Here is a 21,036-nt window from a genome sequence, read left to right on the forward strand (position 1 = left end):
TTCTGGAAGAAATCTGTCCACCTTTGCTATGTGTTTTTTTATTATTGGAAAAAAAATGTGTACTGTAACAGCCATTTCCCAAATACATAAATGACATAATGATCAAACAGAGCAAAATAAAATTTTCCCAATGCTGAAGTGAACTTAATTTTAAGGAATGTAACCTGTTAAAGGAAAAAATGAGTAAATTCTGTTGAAGGCAGTTTGACACAAGCAGGAAGAAAAAAATGTTCCAGCAAATTTGTTTGGAAATGGGTTCATTTTACTGGTGCAAGCATTGAGATCCTGTTTGTTTTCTTCATGTTAAAAGACTGACTTCTAAAAAAGGGATTTTGGTGTACGGAATACTTGAAACTCAGGTCAAGATGTATGGGGCAAAAAGTGCATGAGAAATGTATGAGCAACTGCAGAAAACTGAGAGAAAAGCTGAGTCCTCGCCAGTGCCTGGCATCGGGTATGCTCTCCTTCCTCACACCATGCACCAGCACGCGGAGACTGTGCGTTTCTTAATTTATTTCCAAGAGTTGAGGACAGAAGTTTAACTAAATGCCTCCTGGAAAGCCCTATACACTGTATTCGACAGAGACACTGCTGAAAACCTAAAAACTTGCAAAAAATGTTGACAGCTGCAGAGATTATACAGGACTTGACCTTTCTGATTCTCAAAAAGCTGAACTTTTTATTTTTTGCAGTATCTACTTCCCTTTCTGATGCGTTTTGAAACTTGACTGGGAATGAAAATACTGAGTATATTTTGCAAGGTATGAAACTATAATTGCAGACAAAAGAAATATTGACGTTCTAGCAAGAAGTTAAGCAGCTATTTAAATGCTTAAAAAAAAAAAAGGCGATGCATTTTATTGTACAGCTGAAGCTTTTTGGGGCTTGTCTGCGTGCACTTACAGCTCTAAAACCACGTATTTGTTGGAAGAGGGCAGCGATGGCCGTTTTTCAGCAGCAGCAAGCGTTCGCCGGGGGTACGAACAATTTACGCGGCCGGCTGAGAAGCCGGCTCCTCGCTCAGCCTTCCGCCCCGCCGCAGCCTACGGGCCGGTCCGCCCGGGACGGAGTAAACGGCGAGAACGGGCCACCGGGGCGGCTCCGGGCGCGTTAACTCGGGCCTTGCCCGGGCCATCCGCGGCCTCCTCAGGCAGCCGCCGCCCGAGCGGTGCCGGGGGGGCGTGTGTGTGCGATGGAGGGGCGGGCCGCCTCGCAACCGCCGCCTCTGACGCGATCCGCAGGCGCCGCGGCGCGGCCCGGCGGCCCACGGCCATGGCTCGGCGCGGCCGGGACCGCAGTGTCGGCGCGGGCTGCCCCGAGCTCCGCCCCTGCGCCGCGGCGGGGACGCCGCGCGGCACCTCGCGCTGCCCGCTCGCCGCCTGAGGGAGCCGCCGCCGCCCGCTGTCCCGCCCTGCCCCATGGCTTCCCCGGCGGCGGCGGGGCCCGGCGCCGCGCTGCCTCCGGGCGCGGCGCGCCGCGACTTCTACTGGCTGCGCTCCTTCATCGCCGGAGGTGGGTGCCCCGGGCGGGCCCCCGCCCGGCGGTGCCCGCTTCTCCGCGGGCTGCCAGGGGCGGGAAGCCGGGCTTTGCCGGGGGAGAGCAGGGACGCTGAGCCGGGCGGAGGTCACTTCCGCGTCAACATCCCCGTTGGGCAAACCCGCGTTGGGGGGTGTCGTCACTCGGGGAAGCTGGGGGCTCTCTCTTTTCCTCTTTTTCCCTGGTGTTCCCTGATGTGCTCATGCAGGTGACTCGCGCGCGTGTCGGAGCCAGCCAGGAGCCCCGAGCGGTCGCCAATTAAACGTTCCGAGAGCCCAAGCCCTCGTTAGGGCCTGGGGGAAGGCGGGTTACCCGTGTCCCCGAACTGCGGCGGCGGCCGCTGCGAAGATGAAGGTGGCGCGAAGCGGGAGGGGGGGCAGCGTCGCAAACGCAGCCCCGCGTCATTAACCTCTTCGAGGAGAAGCCTGTTTATCCTTCCCATAGGGTGTCGTCCCAGCTGTCCGGTTAGCGAGGGGGTAGGAAGACGTTTTATTTAGCGCTCACGTCGCTGTTGGATCACGCTCTGAAGTAGCGCGGGGTACACGGCGCACACGTAGCCCGCTCCTCGGGGGCTGTTCTCCGCGGGAGGGAAGGGGGGGAGCAGGGCGGAAAACTCTTGAGTAACTTTCTCTGAAAGCTGCTGCTGTGACTTCAGCGGCTGAGCGAGGCGGTGGCCTGGGTTTTGTCATCAGGAAAGGTCTCTTTCACTAAGGCTGTAAGGGTTTTGTAACATACTTCCAACAGAGGATGTTTATTCGTCGTCGGGGCTTTTTCCAGTTCCTAACCGAGTTTCTCCTCCCCTATTCCATTAAGAAATACATTAGAAAAAAAAATAATCCCTTCTTTATCTGCTGACGTAAAGAACTTTTGCATCCCATCACTTTTCTTTTTCCCCTCTTGGAAAGGTGTTGCGGGGTGTTGTGCCAAAACAACTACTGCACCACTGGATCGAGTAAAGATTTTGCTGCAAGCTCATAACCACCATTACAAACATCTAGGTAAGATGGCTGCTGCGTGTATAATTTTTGGTTTTAAATGCAGTGTGTATGGTTTGGGTATGTTGATATATTCAGCGATGTGGCCGATACAAAAAGGCGCTAAATCAGACAGAAGGTCGCATCTGTCCGGTCAGTCTCTGTGCCGCTTTTGTTAGTGTTTAAAAGGAAAAACAAAGCCTTGTGTGAGTAAGTTGTGGTATTGGTTGATGCGTTAGAGATTGAGATGTCAGAATAATCCTCAATAAGGCATGTAAGAGCTAGGCTTGATCCTTCTCTTACTGAAGCCAGCAGCAGGTCGGTAATCACAGGTTCAACGCTTGGATCATTTATGTAAAAACTGTCACCGCGGGTGGCTGCTGGGGTCTGCTACAGCGATTCCCAGTTCTCAGGGCTGTGGGAGTCGGTGCTTTTCAGAGCTTGGTAGTGTTCACCGGGGCCAGTGATCGCAAGACAGTGGCTGCTGAATCTTGCAAGAGTCATGTGCGCTCACGCTTGCAGACGGCAGCGTGGCTGACGTGAGTTGAAGATAGAGGTGGGTTTGTGCTTGGCATCGAGGTGCAGGTGATCCGTGTTCGGCATCTGTGTTGCATCATGGTGAGAGAATAAACTCGCAGTTGTCAGCGTGTTCAGAACCATTCTCTGTGGAGCTGTAACAGTGCCCTCTTGTGCATAGTATTTGAGGTATTTTATGTCGTATGTTCTTGAAATATGTCATAACTTATGTTCCAAAATTTAAGCATGTTACAGTTGCCAAAAAAAACAAACCCAAACTTTGAGTTGGTTAATTTTACGTGTAATGAAACTTCAGAATTTTTAACTTAGACGCTAAAGATGATTTTTTTTTAAAAAGGCTGGAAAAATAAATCTTGAAACAAAATTAAATGGCTATATATATTCACTTCACTGTACCAAAAAGAGAAACACAAGTAACGTGGCATTTTGATAACACAGTCACTTAAGTATGCACTTAAATCTGCACTCTTAAGAATTGAGGGCTGAAGTAATCGTTTTGACCAATATTTTAAATCCTTGTTTGCTTTGAACTGTGCCATAACTGGCAAGTAAAATCTTATGTTCTTCCCTATTTTTAGGGTATTAGATACGATGCTGATTATTTGAAATGTGTTTGACTTGAATGCATGCCCTTGTTGAATGTAGGCCAAAAAGAAGATTATGTGGATGAGATACCTCTAAGTGCAGAGACATGATGGATTAGTTCATCAAAGTCCTCACTAGATGTTTTTCCTGCCCTTGCTCTGTGGAGTTCATACCATGGGGATCTCAGAGCATGTGTTTTAAGAAACAAGAACAGTAACTCATCATTGCAGGGTAGAGAGAAATTCTAATCACGGCATAAGTACTTTCAGAGGCATGTAAAAAGGGTGACATCTTAAAAATACATGCAATATTGTATTATTAGAACCCCAGAAACTAGGTAATACTTGTTTTATTTAAACTTTAAACGAACGTTTGTCAACTACTCTTTTTGTATGCTTGAAAGTAAGACAGTAAGATAAATGTGTAAGCCTTTTTCATCTTCAGCTCTTATATTATTAAGTAGTTGCGTATGAATGAAAACTGTTTAACTGTTATAGTTTATTCCTTTAAAAAAAGAGTTAATTTAATAGCAATTGTGTGTAACTAATAATAAGTTTATAATGAAACGGTAGGTTTTGCCCAAGCTTTGTGTGATCTTGCATTATTTCCCACCCATTAAAAGGGAATAGGATTGTTGCAACAGCTCTGGGACAGGAAGTATGAGAAGTTGTAAGGAACGAGAGTCTTAAACTTTTAATTTCCTCACTGATGGCATTTAATCTGGAATGCAATGCAGCATGTAGCACTATTAGATTGTTTTCCTCTGATTTTAGATTTTTAGGTACTTATTTAGTTACTTAGAATTGACTGAATTGCAAGTCAGCTGGTTTCCTTCCTTCTGTTGCTAGTATTAGCTTCAGTGGGTGGATAGGATCACCTGCAGTAGGATTGCCTGCAGTCCAGGCAAGTCATGGGGCCTGAGTGCATGAGTTCAGACGGAGGTTCACTGAGTCCGGGAGGTGAGAGCACCGGTAGAACTTAACCTTAAACCTCCTCCTTCTGGCAACATTCGGGCATTGAAACTGGATTTTCCACTCTCCATAGTTAGGTGAGCAACATGATCCAGCCTTAGTTCTGTGCATACTTTCTCACTGTCAGTAATATCTGCTTGATTCCACCCCCCCACCCCCCCCAGTGTAATTGTTAAATACCTCTTTTTGTATTGCTGGCAGGAGTGTTTTCTACATTGTGTGCTGTCCCCAAAAAGGAAGGTTACCTTGGGCTGTATAAAGGAAACGGGGCAATGATGATTAGAATCTTTCCATATGGCGCAATTCAGTTTATGGCATTTGACCAATATAAAAAGGTAGTTGAATTTACTTTCTTTTCCTTCTCTGTTTTTTCTGCCTACAATGAATACAGATCCCTTAAGTGCTCAAAACTAACACTGAAACTTTTGTGTCTTATTAATTAGCTGCATGTCATTTCTAAGGTTGCTTAATTTTATCTGAAGCTACCCATTAAAAATGTCAGGGCAACAGTGAAACTTCTTGCAGTGTTGCTGAAGGAAAATTCCCACCAATTTTTGTACCTTTGTATTGTTAAGTATAATACTTTTTTTTTTTTTAATGAAAGAAAAAGGTAATCTAAAGTCTGCTGCTGTTTGTGTTGCTATAAGGTAGCCTTTTGTGAATAATACAGGAACAAAATGTAAAATGGAACCTCTTTATTATATTGTGTTTGGATTTTTAGGATGGATTGATGAATGGAATAACTTAAACTTGAAAGTCTGTCTAGATACAACTATAATATTTTACCTGAGAAATGACTATATATGTCATGAAAGTATGCACAATGACCTGGAAGAGAAAACATTCATTTCAGGGTCCTGCAAGTTGTGTGGATTCCATTCTGCTCTGGTGCATTTACTTTCTCATAACAAATACCTAATAAATCCCTGCAACATCCTTTGGAGGTCAGGTATTAGCATGAACATGTTTTCAGACATTTCTTATATCCGGTGAAAAATGCCATTTTACTGTTAACAATGAGGAATTCCATGTTTAAGAGGTCAGATTTAGAGCCCAGCGAAGTAAATTGCATGATCTTTACTGAAGACAGAGAGATTGAAATTGTGATTCCCTTGCCTAAAGAGCAAATTTCAGAAGGCTGATACAAAGAAGTGTAATGAGTTTCATCTGTTATTTTTTTTGTGGTGTAGTCATAAATGCTGTTGATCTATGATTGTTTTATGTTGTGTTGAATAAAAGACTGCATGCCATGCTTTGTAATGAAATGATTTATGAATCTGAAAATTTCAGGAAACCATTTAGCATCGTAGCAGTTTCTTTTATCTATTAATTAACAACAAACATTCAAGATATTTTGCAGGAATGTGTAAAGGGGAGAAAAAAATTTCTTAAAGAAGGAAGATAGGAAATGATCTTCTTGTTAGCAGAAACTGCTTCTTAAATGGTCTCAGTTCCTGGAAAGTAATATCCAACTTCCTTCTGGGACATAGTATAACTTAGGAAGTTCTTGCTCTGAAATGCTTGTCTGCAAATGCTTGTCTTCTGATTTTTCTCTTCTCCTTTTTTTTTTTTTTTAAACCAGTTAAACAAAGTCTCAAAAATATCTTTACAGGGGTATGTTTCACATGCTGTGCATGGAAGAAAGATTTACTCTTCTCAAATGTCTCACTTTTCAACTTTGCTCAGTGTCCTTTGCTCTCTGTCATGCAACAAGGGTAGTATTCAGTTTGCCTTGTTTGACACACGTTAAAGATAACTAAATAAACAACTAATCTAGTTTCTGAAGTAAACAGTACAAATATTTTCAACTAATTGTTCTGCCTTGTTAGTAGAATTTTAGCACTTTCATGTTTTTAATAAGAAATTGGTAACAGGAGCAATGTTCAGCAAATTCTTTTAACAGTAATTAAGGGCTCTGGTTTGAATTTATAGTGTTGTAAACTTCTTGGAAATAGCTACAGAGTTTGCATTAATGTACTAATAAACTGTGTTAGGTACTTCCTTGTATTTTCTGATATACGAGTATTGCAAATGTTCTGTATTTTGTAGGTAATAAAGAAGCAACTTGGGATTTCAGGGCATGTGCATCGATTAATGGCTGGATCTATGGCAGGTATAGTTTTGTACTTGGATTTCAGATATCCCTTTTGCTGAAAAGTTAATATTTGTTTAGAGGATGATTTGATGCGTTTTCAGGTCAAACTGTTGCGAATTTGTATTAGGCAAAAATACTAGTAAATGGTTAATGTAACAAATAGTTGCCTAATTGAAAAGTGTTTGTCTAAGAGTATTCTGTAAAATACATTTGTTCAAGCATTGAATTCTGTGTTATGTTGTAAAGCACAGGTTTTATAGTGTTTGTTATGCTTTTAAAAAATGAAAAATCCACTGTCATCAAGGTGAAGTATAAAGATGCAGGCTTTAGTAGAATTGGCTCATCAGCCTGTCTGCCACTGCTGCTAGGTTGACTATAAGCCCGTAGAAATAGAGAGAACTGCAGCTCCTTAAATGGGTGGATTCTTTGGATTTGCCAGAAATGTCTGTACTTTTCAACATCCAGTGCAGGATTGTCATGCTACTATTCAGTTTGTATGTATGAACGTTAAAAAAAATCATTTATCAATTAGTGCAATAGCAGTAGAACAACCCATTTGTAAACTGCCAGTATGTATTATGATTATACATTTCTATTTGCCTCTTGTTAGTCATTCAGCCAAAAGCAGCTAAGAAAAAACAGGGAAAGGTAAGTAATAGCGGACTGATTTTTAATCCAGGTAGTTCTTCCTGTGCTTTTACGTTGTAAAACAGGCTTAATACTGTCTAGTGACAGTCCTTAAATAGTTATGACATAAAGATTAATATTTAGCTTCTTTTGGAATAAAAATTTCTGGATTTGTTACTTTAACTTTAGTTAAAGTAGGAAGACCTCATGGAAGTATTTTGGCTTTGCATGCCATCAGAGGAAAAGGAAAGAGAATGAAATGAAACGATTTAAAGGTCCTAAAAACTAGCAAAACCCATTTGGCAAGATATGTTCCAGAACTTGGCTGGCTTTCTATTTGAAAGAAGTGGGAAAAAAATACATAGGGGTTTTTTTTTTTTCTTTTTTTTTCCTTCCCCCCCCACCCCTGGCTTTAACTATAGTAAAGAACACTTAAATTCCAATCCCCCACCCAAAAAAAAAAAAAAAAAAAGCTCATTCAGGAGCCTTGTCAGAGACCTGGAACGTGACTTGTGAGGCACTGTGGAAAACATTGAATAATCAGCTTAACTCTGTCAGTGTTGGACATGCTAGAATTCTCTGCATAGATAAATTGATAGCATCTGGCATCATTTTAAGCACCTTACTGGTTAAATCTGTTTAGTGTGGTTAACAGAAATAAAATTAATATACAGTACTATCTGGACACCATGAACAAATGAAACTCTGTGTGTGGTGCATTTAAGTAGAACATATTCAACAGTCTGGTATTGAGAACCCCAAAACTGAGTAGATGACCTAGACTTAGGTGTGCAGTGAAATGAGTATAGCAGTCGGGTATAGTAATCGTATCACATGTGAGTGTCTTACTATTTGTTTACTAGGTTGCATTAACTGCTTTTTGGGATATTCATTGGTAAATAAGAGGGGAGGGTTTATATTGTGTATGCTAAGAAGATATAGAGGAGGAAGGAGGCGCTAAGAAGAGCGTAGAGTTTGAAATCTGACATAAAGTTCTTCAGAGTTGCAAACAAAGTAAGACAAGACTTTTAAAAGTAATTGGTGATATTTCTTGCTTTAACTCCTGTGGCTTAGTCTCTTGCTGGCTCTAATAAGGGATAGTAAAGTTTAAATGACTAAAGGAGATGGTGTGCTGCATGCAACCCCAATGTTGGTGGAGAGGGGTCTTCACAGTTTCCTGGAACCCAATATTATGTAGTTGAAAATGGATAACCCTTGCTTCCCTTTTCTTTTTGTCCCCTCTACACCATCTAGCCACACCGCTGTCTGCTTTCTGTGAATGCTACTGATACTTAAATCTTATGTCAGTGTTTCCAACATTACTAGCAGTCCACAGACCTTAATCAGCTTCAAAATGGTGGGAAACATTTCAGTATCTTCTGTAACTGATAAACAGGATCAAAAGCATATCCACAGGGGAAAACAAGGCAATGAGGGTGGGGGTAGTGGAGTGAGAGAAAAGAAAAACCTATTGTAATGCATATATTTAAGGGGGCCAAGTTAAAGTTACTGTGGAAACTTTAACTCTGAATTTCCTGAGTCTTGTGTGATTCAAATTTCAGCTCTAACACCTCATTAACAGATAAATGGTGTATAACTTCTTTTAAGGAAAGACACAGCTGGCGAGAAGATAGAGAAATCATAGAGGTTAGTGGGGTTTAGGAAACAAAATGATCAAATAACATCTGTATCACAGGATGTTTTTGCAAATCTCAATCTTTTTTTAGTTTTCGAATTGAAAAATCTGAATTAAAACACAGAAACGTGCATTTCCTCCCCTGCACTTGATTAACCTAAAAATAAAAAAAAAAGCCAAAAAAGACTAGATGTTATCTAGAATAAACTTAAGTTCCATGAAACTAATACAGAAAGCATGTTTCTGGTTTTTTACTTTTAGTAAGAGAGATTGGAAAATAGTTCTGATCTAGGAGGATGCTGACTGTCTCAATTTTAAATAGTGTGTAATTAACAGTTTCCTATTTGGAACATGTTAAAAGAATCTGCTCTTTATTTCCTCAGGTGCAATTCAGAAAGAAACAGGGTTATATATTGGAGGCCTAGAAATACTAGGACTTGTAAATTAGGCAGTGTCTGATAAATATTCTTTGTCATCAGCTATTTCTCTGTATGTATAGTTCCTAAAGCTTTGTTTTGTTCAGGTGATGCCTCCTTGATAAATTAATCTTTGTACTGGTCAAAGAGCGTATCTTCTGCAGTTCAAGGCTGTGACTTGTGCTTATCACTTTGTGAACTGTATACCTCTGAATTACCTGGTAGTACTTAATTTGATTTACGTAGTTATTGATAAAGTACAAAGAGCATACATGATACAGAAATCATAAAAACTTGCCTATCGGATGTGTTTGCAGTACCTGATCTTTGTAAATGTATTTTACTTGTGTTTTGTTTTTTTTTCCCCTCCAGATGTTGTTTTTATTTTTATTTGCAAAGAAAGAAAATTACTAAGAATGGAGGAACAGTAGGGAAACTGGGAGACAGATATAAATCCCTATACAGCTAATCTCATTGTTAACTCCCAAAGCCTGGGAAGCAAATCAAGGACAGTCAGTCAATTCCTGTTGTGCTTCATTGAACCTAAGTCTCAGTAAAGGTTTGTGTAACCCACTATCTTGTCCCAAAGAGTGGTGAAAGGTGCTTGAGGGCAGTATGGTAAGTGAAGAATGGTCTTTCCCTGGCTGCCTTGCCTTCCGAGTCAGCATTTGCAATGAAAAAGTCTGCTGTTTTTGAAGTAGTTCCTTAAAGGAGGGAGGAGCTACATTGCCCTACTAGGATTATTTCCCATCAGACACTGGGAATTGCAGTATGTGGTGTTTCTTAACTGTTGAGGTCCTTCCAATTCTGTCCTGTTTAACCAACTGTGGGAGAGATTTTTGGGTATACTCTCATTATTTGGGATAGATTTTTGCTTCCTCGAGACAGCGTATCAGTCTTAAGATGCTGTGGTCTGACTTCTGATAACCCGTAATATTTAGGGACTAGAGATGAGATGAGTAATTTTGCAGACTTCACCACAATGACTTTGTGTCCCAAAGCTGGCTACCATTCCTCCCAGAAAGGATAGAGCCCCAAAGGAAATCTTGATCCCTTGTATGTACATTTTGCTTATACGAACAGTAAGCAGTAACATGTCTCTCCTGGTTGCTTCAGGAAAGTATATTTCATGGCTAGAAGAATTTAAGAAAAAGTGGGGAAAAAAAAAAGATCCTCTTTAAATCCTTACTACATATCAATTCCATCTGTGTTTTTTTTTTTTTTTAAACTGTACTATTTTTGGACAGTGTTCACTAGTTAGTGTATTCACCAAGCTCTTGGTTGGTGTGTTTGCTAGTTTTTGTTCAGACAGTACTCCTGGATACATATCAGTGCATGATTGGAAAGAGAAGGGGGATAAAGTTGTCTGTTTTCTGAAGTGGGATGACTTTTTTGTAAACTCTTAAGCTCTGTAAAAGCCTTTTTTTTCCCTACCTTTTTTTTTAAACTGCTTGAATTCATCCATTTTACAATATTTCTGGACGTCTCAGGCAATCCCTTAGTAAAAGGCCATAGTCTGAGGGATTGCATTTAATAATGTAGGTCAGTGGAAACAGCCCTAAAGTTACTTTGGTGTTTTGCAGCTTCCAACTTTTGAACCCTATGGGTGAGACAACATTAGAAATCAACTGCAGATGTCTGCTTTTTGTTCGGAGGATTCATCCGAAATCTCTCAAAGAGATGTTTTTGTCTTCTAAATTAAATTGCTGGTAGGATACTTCAGAAGGCCACAAACTGTACTCTGAATTGACAGTTGATCAGTGTCAGCTTTTTGGATAGCTCACGGTGTTCGTTTTTTATTTTATTACTTTTTCCTCCCCATCTAATCCTGATACCTTCTGTCAGATCATTCAGTTTACTAAAGTTGCTTTTGTTTCTCTGCAGACATAAAAGTTACGAAGAGTTTGTGTGCTGGAGTTGTGTTGTGTTCAGGTTTTCTTGTTGGTTTTGTTCCCCCCCACCCCCCTTGTGGTTTTCTTTCGACCTTGTGGAAAGGAGGGGGAAATGGTACACCTACAAAAAGAGATATCATTAAGAGACTATTAAAACTTAAGAGGAAGTGGCAATTTCCTGCCAGCATAACAAGTGTGCTTATCTTCTGTAGGGCAATTTTTTAAGCGTGATGTTTAGCTAAATCAGAGCAGCTGCTAGAAAACAATATCAATCACAAAGGTTTTTGCTTTCTTTTTCTCCTTTTCCCAGTATTTTTTTTTAAGTGATGGTGGTATACCACCAGAAAATGACTGTTTTTAGTAAAGAGTTTTAACTATTCCCTCCAATCATTTGTCAGCAATTGAGTGGTTTACCTCAAAAACTAGCAGTAGGGGATAATTTATTATTCAGGTAACTGTTAGAGTTGTTCTCTGTGCTGAAGTTCTGTTTCCAAAATTACAAGTTGGTCAGCATCTAATCAGTTTGAGGACGTTTATAACTGGATGAATCCTAAGATTTGATTTTTTTTTTTTTTGGCATCTTAAGTCTAGAAATAGCGCTTTTTTTTTTGTTTTGGTCAGAGTTTTAAAATGGAAGTGCTGGTGTAACATGAACTATTAAAATGCAGTAATGCAAAGCAGTTAAGTACTATTCATCTGTATGATCCTGACTTTATTTTAAATATCATTAGAATATATTTAGTATTTTCAGACGCAGTAGATACATGGATCTATATCGAGTAACCACGTAAAATTCTGACACAACCTTTTTGAAATTAAGACATGTATATTTGGTGGTTTTCCTTTTTTTTTTTTTTTAAGATGTGGTATGATCAGGTTTCATGGTTGCAATCCAGTAAAGCTGATGCACTTGACGAGCCTGATGCTTATGAGCCATGGGCTTAAATAGGATTGCTCATGTGAATACAGTTAGGCCCATAAATCTTTGGAAAATCAAGGCCTAGGTGTGCAGCTTCAGTGAACACCAAGTATAAACAAAAATCCTTTGTGTGTTACTGAAGTTTGTGTTCCTATTTGCTGATTATAAGTGACTTTAAGTGTTTCTTTAACAAAATCATTTGTATATGCTCTTATATTCACTGCCGCAAAAGGAAATTCTAATTTTCAAAATAATCCTAGAATCAGATAAGGTGTAGGTGAGTTTTGTTTGCTTGTTTTGTTTTTGTTTTTAATAAAGGTATTACAGCAGTGATTTGTACTTACCCTCTTGATATGGTTAGAGTTCGTCTGGCGTTCCAAGTAAGAGGGGAACACAAGTACATGGGAATTATCCATGCATTCAAGATGATTTACACAAAGGTATTTTTTCTTTTAATCTTCAGTCCTGTCAAAGCAAAATATGCTCTTTAAAGAATATTGCACTGCATTGAAAATAGTGGCTTGGTAGAAAATAACATGACCTCATTGCGTGCACATTGAATTTTTTAATGTAAAAAATTATCTGGATGCTTCCATCTACTTAGGCTGCTAAATTGTAGCTAAGACTCATGTAAGTGGGAGGTCAAAAACAGCACAGACAAGTTGCTTTTCAAGAACAAGTAGTAATGATACAAAAAAAAATTGGGGAGGAGGGATATGTATAATGCAGAAATGTCTCCTAGATCATGATGTTGGATGTAGATTTTTCCTCCTTCATTTTCACTTCTTTATCTCCTATGGAGCCAGGCTGTTGTCCCCTCAATTCTTCAGGCACAAGGAGTGGAACTTGATGTTAGTTCCTTGGTGCTAGATGATGCTAGTCAGACTGATGTCATGTGAATCTGTATGAACAGTCGTATAACTTGTTAAGGCGTTTGTTGTACTTCTTGCCACAAATGTACTTGTATTTTTCTTTCTAAGGAAGGTGGTTTTAGTGGGTTCTACAGAGGGCTGATGCCAACTGTTGTAGGAATGGCGCCATATGCGGGTAAGTTAAAAACAGAACGTGGCGGTCCTTCGGCAGTTATGTGCACTACTAAATTTACATAATAAATTTGTACACCTTCTCTTTAAGCTTCTCTTAAAATCAAGGATTCTGTTTTTTACTGAATGGAGAGGGGAGGCCAGTAGAAGCATTTACAACTCCTCAAGCTTAATCTAGAATTGATCAATGTGTGTTAACGTATCTTCAATGGGTAGAGCCTAGCTTTTCTGAAACTTGGGAGTTGAGAGGGAGAGAGGTAAGGTAGTGGTCCTTTCTCTTCTGCTTCCCAGTCTTCCCCACAGGAACGCACGTAGAGTGTTTCTCTCAGAGAGCGGAGCGCTCTATAGGTGGAGACTTAGATGTATTGGCTCCCTCTCCTGGTGACTTTTCTGTAAATACTTACACAAGCTAAAGCAGTCGGTGACGTGGGATGGAGGAACATCGGTGTAGTTTAGCTGGGCAGTTCTGATATTTAAAAGATGGGAGATGTTCTTCCATTAGAAAGATCTTAGGAGTTACTCGTAACAGCAATCCAATAATTTGAAACCCACAGTCTAGTTTATTTAAATAATTATTTTAATGTTAATTATAAACACTAATTCATTTGGACAGAAGTTACTTGTAGAAGTTAAAAATATTATTTGTCTCTTTCTGATTAAGAAAAACTTCTAAAAAGAATTGGAAAATAGTTTCATTTGGTAATTGCAGCTTTCTGTTTATGATGATGATGCATCAACAAATAGTTTGCTTTTTTATGAAAATGCATAAAACTAAATTTCCTTTTAGGTTTTTCATTTTTTACCTTTGGTACCTTAAAGAGCATTGGACTTGCTCAAGCACCTAACTTGCTTGGACGACCTTCATTAGATAATCCCGATGTCTTAGTTTTGAAAACACATGTAAATCTGCTGTGTGGTGGCATAGCTGGAGCAATAGCTCAGACGATATCGTAAGTTTGGGTATTTTTTTTTTCACCTATATAGCTGTTCATTCTAAAGAAGCTTTTATCTGAGAATTTTTTAATTTTATGTAAGTTTAGTTATTAGTAAGGTTTTTAAATCAGGTTAAGCAGACACTGGAATTCCTTTATTTCCTGTTGTTTCATCTGCTAACTATGTATTTAATCTTCAGGGTCTTTAAAGATCTATGCATTGAGTCAATTAAACAAATTTAGACAAATCTTCTAAAATCAGTTGGAATCTTATTTGGTAAGCTATGAAGTTTTGACCATGAACATAGTTTGCAGAATTTTATTATTCCAGTTTATTTTCAGAACAATGTAACCTGTGAAGCTATAGAATTAAAAACAAAAACAAAACCCAAAGTCTTAGATACTGTATTTGGCATTAATTTTTTTTATTACTTTGCTTGCTTTCTCCATTCTCATGCTGTCCTTGTCATATTTTATTTTGTCCATAAAAAGAAATTAATTTAGTGGACTTACATGACATCAATTTTTCACTAAATCACTGCATTACAAATGTCATTTTCTATTAATCCTTAAACTGTTAATTTTATTTTCAATTCAGGTGTCTTCTCCCTCCAGCGTCTTACAGACTGTTTTATACTCTCATCTGATCTTCATGTGTCTTCCTTACTCGTGCCAAATGGAATATATTAAGAGATCTGATTTACTGGTTTTGGTTGTATAGGGGAAGTCTCCCTTTTTGGAGAGCTTTCAGCTGTGTTGAGAATCTGAGCCGGAGGGAGCTTGGAGGTTGCCCATGGACTTCTTTGTATTCTTTTTTTAAACAATATTCATATAGTCATCACACATCTGGTTGAACTGCTGTTCAAATATCTCCTCTGTAGATATCCCCTTGATGTAACTCGTAGGCGAATGCAGTTAGGAGCAGTTCTCCCAGACTCTGAAAAGTGCCTGTAAGTATTTTCTTTTCACCTGTAGTAACTGAATTCTTAGATGTCTGAGCAAAGTTAAATTCTTAGTTTTAAAGTTAAAAAAACCAACCAAACAAAACCCCAAACTACTATGTTGTTAATTTCTTAATTCTTTTAATGAATAAGTTTCCACACAGACAAAAGCTGCCATTATCCCCTCTGGGGTTAAAAAAAATAACTGAAATCACAATGGCACTTTTATTAGTAATAGCGTGTTTGTATTAGTAACTTTTTTTTTATTTAACTCAACTTACAATGTCTTTAATATCAGCAGGATCCCTAAGAGAGAGACTGCATGCTTCTACTGAAATGAAATGTTTCAAAGTGTTTTTTAATGGTGCAGAATCTGTTCCATAAGATGATTTTGCATAATACTGTTTTATTTGATGTTTCTTGCATTTGCGGTAATGTCCCACACCCCACACGTAGTTGGGGTTCCTCCAGTAGAAGTACCATATCCTTAAAATCGTAGTATTAAATCAACTCTCATCTTGAAAAACTTCCTGCACTTCAAATTCCTTCAACCAAAATAAATTGCAGGATGGTTTTATCTCGGTTACTTTCAGTCTTGTGGAATTGTATATGTCTGAATCCAGCGCCATTCAGTGTGAACTTCCTGCGTGGCGAGTTGGATCTTACTAAAAAGTAGTCAGCTGTCTTAGTGACCTTTCATGAATAACCTAGATGTTACTTACTGTGAAAGTTGCTGCTCTGTTTTGCTTAGCAGCCTTAACGTTTGGGGTTTTTTTGCTTGGCTGTTTTCCATTCCAGATACTTTCAAAATAAAAATGTGGTAATTGTTCTTAGGGTTTTACTTTGTGCCTTTGTGAGAACTACAGGCGTTAGGCTTCCCAATTTAACAATATTGTTGTGAATGTGTTTGGAGAGATTTGTGCCATGAAGGAAAGTAGACATATATGTCTTTAGAGGATGAGAGGATAAAACAAGTAGGAAATCTTGAATCTTTGAGGCATACAGAAGATGTTCTCAGAGAGCAACGTCTTTAATAGCTTGGAAATACCGAGCACTTTACGGATTTTTACATTGCTTTGCATGTAATGTCCATTTGCTCAGGTTCAATATGAGTATGTGAGGAAAATCGTTCTCCTTGCATATATACTGCAAATTTTGCTTTTAATAAGGTGAAATATGATATACTTAGCATAAATCCTAGCATTTTTGTTTGAGAGAAAATACCAGGTGTTTGTTGTGGTGGAGGAAGCTACACACATGCAAGGTGTAGAATACAGAGCTAAACACAAATTTTATATGGAGAGCTTTAGAAGGACAGGTAGTAGGATTGAGTGCTCAAAGAAAGAGAATGGGATACAAACCGAAATACTGAACTGTAATGCAGGAAGTGTGTGCCACATTGGGCAAATTATGTTTCTGTTACGGTGTATTATGTTGTAAGAAGAACTGATGCTTCTCAACTCCTTCCTGCCAGATAGGCAACAGAATATGCATAGCCATTCTGGTGTAAAATGTCTTAATATGTCTGTTTAAGACAGAAACTTCTTTACGTGGGATTGCACTGTTCTCTTTCCAATTCCCAGCCCTTGCGCCCAAATTTCTTGCTGAAGCTCAGACTGTCTTCTGAGTCCTAAAAAGACAATAATGCTTTGCTATGTGGAGTTCCATGGGTTTTTCTCCATAGCTCTCTTAAGAACAAAGTAAAACAGGTGTCTTGTATGTAAAGAAAGTGATTTTGACTATTGAATATGTATATCCAATAATGATTTGAGTTCTTATTTTTCCAGTACGATGGTGCAGACACTGAAATATGTGTATCAACAACATGGAATACGAAGAGGATTATACCGTGGTTTATCTCTAAATTATATTCGTTGTATTCCTTCCCAGGCTGTGGCTTTTACCACATATGAACTTATGAAACAGTTCTTGCACCTCAATTAATGTTTTTTTTTTAGAAGACTTTCCTGTAAAACTATACTGTCAGTCCTTAAATTAAATTGGTGAGTAAATTACTTGAAGTTTAAAAAAACCCTATCTGTTACTGTGGAACTGCTGTTGTCTGACATTTTTATTTGCCAAAATGTGGTTAATTTCCTGGAGTCAAACCAGGAGACAGATCAAAATAAACATTAGTTAGCTATAAACATTTTTTTGCACTTGATCTCCTAGGCTTGATTAGATTAATGTTAAGAATTACACAGTTTTAAAATTACACCCGCATTTTATACGGGTTTCAAGCTGTTAGTTATTTAGCCTTATCACCATTCCAGGAGTTACACACATGATTATACTACATTTTAAGCTAGTAGTTAGACATCTGTTCTTTAAAAATTAAATTGAATAAACTAATTTGAACGAAATGCAATGATTTTCACATTCAAATCCTTGCCAGTGCTGTAGAAGCTGAACTCAGCAGACCACAACTTAAGCATCTTTTCATGCTTTTTTTTTGCACGCAAGAACAATGCATATATCTTCAGACTGGTACATACGAAAGTCTCTTCAACCATTTCAAGAAAAAGTGACGAGATGATTATTAGAAATCTTGCAATTTGGAAACCAGTTTCTTGGCATATATACTATTCTGAACAATGCTGTATCTACACAAATAAAACCAGGGGGAACCTCTACAGTGACAAGTGCTAGAAAAGATCTCCATTAAGGCAGGTAGTATGGACCTGTACCTTTTCTGTGGAGCCAAGTGTTCTCAATTCAGTTTATTGAAGACTGAGTGTTTTATGTACTTTCCAGTACTAGCTCATGTAAACAGGTTTGTCCCTACCTTAAAACATGGTGACAAACAAGACAGCATGCTGCTGCATCTGCATTTACTTATTTAGGCATGTGGACCATATTCAACCTCTCATGCAAGAAAAGAAAGTGAAGATTGTATTGGCGTCGGTAGATGTGTACATGTACTGTTTCTGAAGTATGGTATGCAATAGACTATTACGTGTTTTCCTCCTCCCACAGTTCCTTTTGTAGAGGGAATTATTTTCCAGACTTGTTTATACATGATTTGCATTGGTACTCTTGATTTTACTTACTTGATTCAGGAAACTGTAAAGCATTTACTTTAAATGATGTAAGTTATTTATTTATTGTAAATATTTTAGCAGTGTCTTTTAAAGAATTGGTAATGGTTATGTTAAGTGGTGGATGGTAAGATTGATTTGCTTAATTTTGACAAATCTGGCAAACTGGATTTTGAGTTATATATTCAATACCAACAACTTACGTGGCTCAATTTTTTTTTTCCAAGTTTCTTAAAAGTATGTATTTCTTTGATATTTAACAATGTAGCTATGGACAGAGAATGAGATGTATTCAAATTTATTTTATTAAAAATTTTGAACTAATGTTTTTGTGTGATTTGTATGTGTTACAGCCAGAAAGAATGCATGTTTCCGGAATTATCTGTATGTGTTTGCCCTTGTAGCTAAATCTGCATAACATTGTCATTCTTACTTAAGAGACAACAAATAAGATTTTTCATCTGACCTTTAGTTTCACTTAAAGGAAAACTAACAATATCACAGTGAATTTTTATCTTTTAAAGTCCTTGCAAGACAGCTAAATCCACTGTATTTAAGGAAAAAAAAAACCAAACCCAAAACCCCAAACCAAAAAACAAAAACCACAAAAAACCAAAAGGGAGAGGTGTGCCATTTTTCTTTCCTGTGTTTTACTGTGTGAATAAATAAGCATCTTCTTAGGGTGCCAGTTCTTTGCCATGTTAATACTTTTAAGGATGTAAGGATGTTTAAATGTAGAGTTTTACATCCTTATTTTACTACAAGTGATACATATTTGAGGAACAAAAATAGGTTTGAACTGTGTTATGAAAAGTTAAGCAGTTCTTTTGCAGAATAAAGCAGAATTCAGCATAATCAGTCTTGAGAGGAAGAGAGCAGTAAAAAGCATCCCCTAAATAATTGAGTTAGGATATTGAATGTGAAAAATAGACCTACTGGATGAAACTGCTGTATTTTCAAGATTAGTTTTTCAAAATAAAATTTAAAAGTGTATGAATAGTTTTAGATTTGGAAGTACTTTAATACTTTCGAGCAAGGTCTATGAAAGGAAAATACTTTTGTCCAGGGGCTAGATGGGAGGAGACTGGAGTTCCTAATTTTTTTTTTTTTTTTTTTTTTTTTTTAGTAACCATTTCTAACTCTTTCTGGAAAGCTTATTTAAGTGTTTCTTATTAAGGTAGAACACAGAATCTATTTAGAATATCTGACTACCACAATGGAAACGTGGGACTTAACTGTAAATCCTCTTTCTTTCTCCAGTGACAGCCCTATGAAAACTGGGTTTATTTTCATTTTGAACTACTGAGGGATTTATTCCCTTGTCTTTTCTTGTCTGTCTCTTCAGTATTTTCAGTGTACTGAACAAGCCACATCTAATTTTAGGCAGTAAAAAGGACAAGATTAGGCTCCAGCCAAGTTCATTTCTATGCCTTAATCACATACTTTCTGTTTTTTTTTCTGTTCACTTTTATCAGCAAAGGTAAGGGGCCTGAATAGCTGTTTGTGTCTTTATTTCCTAAAAACTCCTATTACAATAATCTTGTAACTAACAGTTCTATCCAGTGAAGTAATTATTTTTTGTGAAGAACTGGTTATGTAGCCTTGGATAATATTTTTAAACTCTGGTAGACCCACCTATTTCCAATACTCTTTGATATAAAAGTAGAAAAGAAAACCTTACCATTTTAGGCCTCCTTAAGGTGTGAGTGTCTTCTACAGACTTATCCATGATACAGCTTGAAACTCTCAGTCCTGGGGTGTGTTTGCAGTGATTAAACATTATGTCCTTAAAATACACCCCATACTTCATCTCCACATTCTTACAATTGAAAATTTTGCCTGCTTTAACTAAGGCATTTATATATTAACAATATTGCGGTTTGCAGTCACTACAGAGAAAAGTTTGATGCATTTGAACCATTTTTTTTACACCAATAAACTCCAGCATCTCTTTATTTATTTCATTACTAGCATTCTCCAGATGTTTTTGTTGCTCCTTTAAATGAGCTGAGACCTCAAGGTGGACCAATTCTATCGACACTCTTCAAATTCCTCCCCTCTTTCTCTGAAAAAGGGGCATGCAAAAGGCACTTGTTATAAGCCTTCTTTTATGTTTGCAACTTAAAACAACTGTATTTGTTCAGTTCAAAAGGGTATGAAAGAAAAGATCTCTGTGCTTAACTGTGCTTTTATTCTGTGCAATCAGTGTGAGTGAGTCTGTTTAGCTCGGAGATCTCTGCTTCAGTGACGTGAGTGACAGACTGTCCCTTGAGCATCCTCAGATGCTTCAGGCTGGTCTGAGTTTCCTGTACGCTTGCTCTCCTTTCCACTCTTGTTGAGAGGACCTGACCTGTTTGGTCTCCTGGCACACTGCTAGGATGGTTGCATCGTAAATCAGTTCAGGAAGCTGACTGCTTTCCTTGCAGCTAATTTATACTGTTTTATTCTGCTATTTAACGGCACCTCTGGGTGCTGTTTGACATTTTGCCTCAGACAGGGTAGATGGACTAGATACCATGGTGCTTCCACTGATCTGATGAAAGGTTAATCCACCAAAAGAAATGAATGGGTTTTATTGGTCTCACCTTACTGAACCAGCTCACACTGTGGCTGCACACTTGCTAGATCTGATGCAAGGTAAATTTAATCTCAGATTCAGCTTTGGGAATTAACTTGTCACCTGGGGTGGCAGCAGACAAGTGTATGTTACTGAGTCGTTGCTGGAGAAGACACAGCTGTAGGTTCCCCTCACAGATTTCCCTGATTAAATCTGTAACCTAAAAAATGAGGGCTTATAAAGCATGTTAACTGTTTGTAATTATAGATAGACAACTCCCTGTTTGTCACAGGATTGGAAGGAAGAACTCTCATTGTCTTGTGATAACAAATTTTTT

General features: G+C 38.4%; 1 protein-coding gene across 1 annotated transcript; it reads left to right on the top strand.

Moving 5' to 3' along the window:
• Positions 1–1,418: 1,418 nt before the first annotated feature.
• SLC25A16 (solute carrier family 25 member 16) lies at positions 1,419–17,048 on the top strand (the record flags this gene model as incomplete). Its single annotated transcript, XM_082002548.1, is given in 11 exon segments — positions 1,419–1,512; positions 2,442–2,534; positions 4,805–4,938; positions 6,653–6,716; positions 9,750–9,754; positions 9,757–9,826; positions 12,507–12,628; positions 13,169–13,235; positions 14,019–14,181; positions 15,045–15,113; positions 16,892–17,048. Coding segments are annotated over 11 exon segments (1,038 nt in total).
• Between the last annotated feature and the right edge of the window lie 3,988 nt (positions 17,049–21,036).

This window comes from Phaethon aethereus (genome assembly GCF_964289735.1).
Source record: "Phaethon aethereus genome assembly, chromosome: 7".
NCBI lineage: Eukaryota > Metazoa > Chordata > Aves > Phaethontiformes > Phaethontidae > Phaethon > Phaethon aethereus.